We start from the raw sequence: 2332 nt of genomic DNA, 5'->3' as shown, positions 1-2332 counted from the left end.
ATTTTCACAGTTTGTTGATGTGTTGCCATGGCTACAAGATTATCAAAGGATTATCTATTACACTAAACTAACGCGGTTTGGAATGAATGAGCTAAAATAAACCAACCAGGCATGTTGGGTTTATTTCAGGTGGTTATCAGCAACCTTTATGCTGTGCTGTGAAAATAAGGTCCAGTCAAAAGTAAAGAAACACTGCCCTCTGCTGGATATTATGAGAACTGCTTTTGTTTGGGTCATCAAAAGGAAATCAAGTTTTATGCTGGAGGAGATTCCCAGTCATCCAGGTCATGGTCATTCCATAAAGTTAATGTTAAAAAACAAACCACTGGACCCTTAACGACTGCTTTTTCAGAGGAATGGACCAGTATCGGGTATTGCAGGCCAAAAACGACCTCAACGACTCCCATTATTAAGGGGTGGGGCTGGTTTTCCAGTTTCAAACTGCATGTTTTCTACGCCATTACGAGGCTTTTGTTGGGCTACTCTATAAAAGCCTGGAGCTTAACGCTAATCCAGACATTTAGAATTGAAAAAACTTCCTGGATGAGAAGCGAAACGTCTTCAAACTTGGAAAAACAAAGTCCACTAGTTTGCTTTTTAACTTTAACTTTTTGGACACACATGCTTCACAAAATAAGTCAGTGATCGTTACAAAAATCTCCATAATTACAGCTGTGTGTAAAAGTTGTACCCAAACTTGGTTTTATTGATAACAAATAAAGCAAGTTCCTATTTTAACTCCTCTTTAGCATTTTATTTCTATCTTTTGACAACACTGCTAATGGGACAGGTGAGCAGGAGCAAAAGAAAAAGCCAACCAAAATGATTTTGCAGACACTGGTCTGTTCTTTCTGCCTCGTAAGGTCTGTCATGTTCCAACCTGAACTGGGGATCCTCCCATTGAGTCATCCAGCTTGACTGTGAGGAACGCCGAAGCTGCCAGTTCATCCTGCGTACACTTCAGCCCCTGCCTGACAGAGGAGCACACCGAGTCTGAGCCACTCTCCTTCTCTGGGTCTTAAACATCTCTACCTGGTTCTGCTCTCTGTTTCCTCACCAGGTGTAAATGATGTGTTGCTCCCTGCTGCCCTTTCTGTAACTGTAGAGGATGAGGTAGCAGTCTCCGCCGTAGAAGTGGCCGTTGGTTGAAGGATCCACCGGTACCCTGTCTCCGCCCTCGACGCGCCAGATCTAAACACAGCAGAATGGAGTTTTCACACAGCCGCGCTGCGATGGCTCTCCGTTCAACATAGGAACAGCCTCCTACCTGGACCTTGCCTTTGCCGTCATCCACCATGCCGTGCTGGGCCGCCATGGTTGCGTTTGAGTGCAGAGAGGAGGCATCAAAGGGAACTTGCTCCACCTTGGCGATGCGGCCAATGGTGTAGGCCTTGCTTGGTCCTGTTGTCTCATCCTTGTCCCTCCAGTCACTAAAAAACTGCTTGAACAGGATTGTTTCTGCCCCTGCAGGAAGGACTTGGATCTGCAGGTGAAACGTGACCGTTAGCTTTGTGACACAATGGGAGACCTTTGAAGAATGCATTGACCTTACCTGTGTCTTATTGCTGTATCCCTTGTCTTTAATGAACTGCTGCCCTGCAGACATGGCCGCTTTACGCTCAGAAGGATTGGCCTTCGGACCTTTATGGGTTCAAAGGAAAAACGAAATTAACTCCAAATGAAAAAGCATAAAGAGAATTTGAGTTTCTTCACATAAAATAAGCGTTTCATTGGCAGAAAGACTTTGTTTCCAAGTTTGAAGACGTTTCTCTTCCCAACCAGGAAGCTTTTTCAGTTCAAAATGGCGTTTAGTTGAAGGTTTTATAGAGTGGACCAAAAACAAAGCCTTAGAAAAACATGCAACACTGAAAAAAGTAATGCAACAATTTTTTGGGCATTTACTTAATCATATTTAGGTACTTTAACACAATTGTTTCATGTTAGCATGGTAGGACATAAAAAAAAAATATGGTAAAGTAACTAAATATGATAAGAAAAAATGGCAAAAGTGGTTGCATTATTTTTTTCAGTGAAATTGAACCGGATGAATAGATCCGCCCCTCTGCAATGGGAGTAGTTTGGTTTATTACTATTATTATTACACTATTCCTGACATTTTGAATAAAAAAAAATCTTCCTTGATGGGAAGCGACACGTCTTTGAACTTGGAAACAAAGTCCAGTGGATTGTTTTGAACTTTCCTGGAATGACTGACAATCATAGAGCTGTAATATTATGAGCATAAAGACATTCGCTGTCTAAGTCAGCCATGAGCAGTGATGTTCCAAGTTTTATACGATCACAAATTGTTTTTAGTATTTCTGTTCATGAT

General features: G+C 41.9%; 1 protein-coding gene across 1 annotated transcript in view; it reads right to left on the bottom strand.

The window, feature by feature from the left end:
* LOC107098415 (gelsolin-like) overlaps positions 1 to 2332 on the bottom strand; it is a 44300-nt gene that overhangs the window by 13895 nt on the left and 28073 nt on the right. The window contains exons 7-10 of the mRNA XM_015396087.1: positions 1553 to 1641; positions 1268 to 1483; positions 1058 to 1191; positions 881 to 971 (exon numbers count right to left, since the gene is read on the bottom strand). Coding sequence (XP_015251573.1) covers positions 881 to 971; positions 1058 to 1191; positions 1268 to 1483; positions 1553 to 1641 — 530 coding nt within the window. The remainder of the gene's footprint in view (positions 1 to 880; positions 972 to 1057; positions 1192 to 1267; positions 1484 to 1552; positions 1642 to 2332) is intronic.

This window comes from Cyprinodon variegatus, unplaced genomic scaffold, assembly GCF_000732505.1.
Source record: "Cyprinodon variegatus isolate N-32 unplaced genomic scaffold, C_variegatus-1.0 Scaffold775, whole genome shotgun sequence".
Classification (NCBI taxonomy): domain Eukaryota; kingdom Metazoa; phylum Chordata; class Actinopteri; order Cyprinodontiformes; family Cyprinodontidae; genus Cyprinodon; species Cyprinodon variegatus.
The sequence above is the reverse complement of the archived record's forward strand: the minus strand, read 5'-3'. Positions and strand labels throughout refer to the sequence as shown.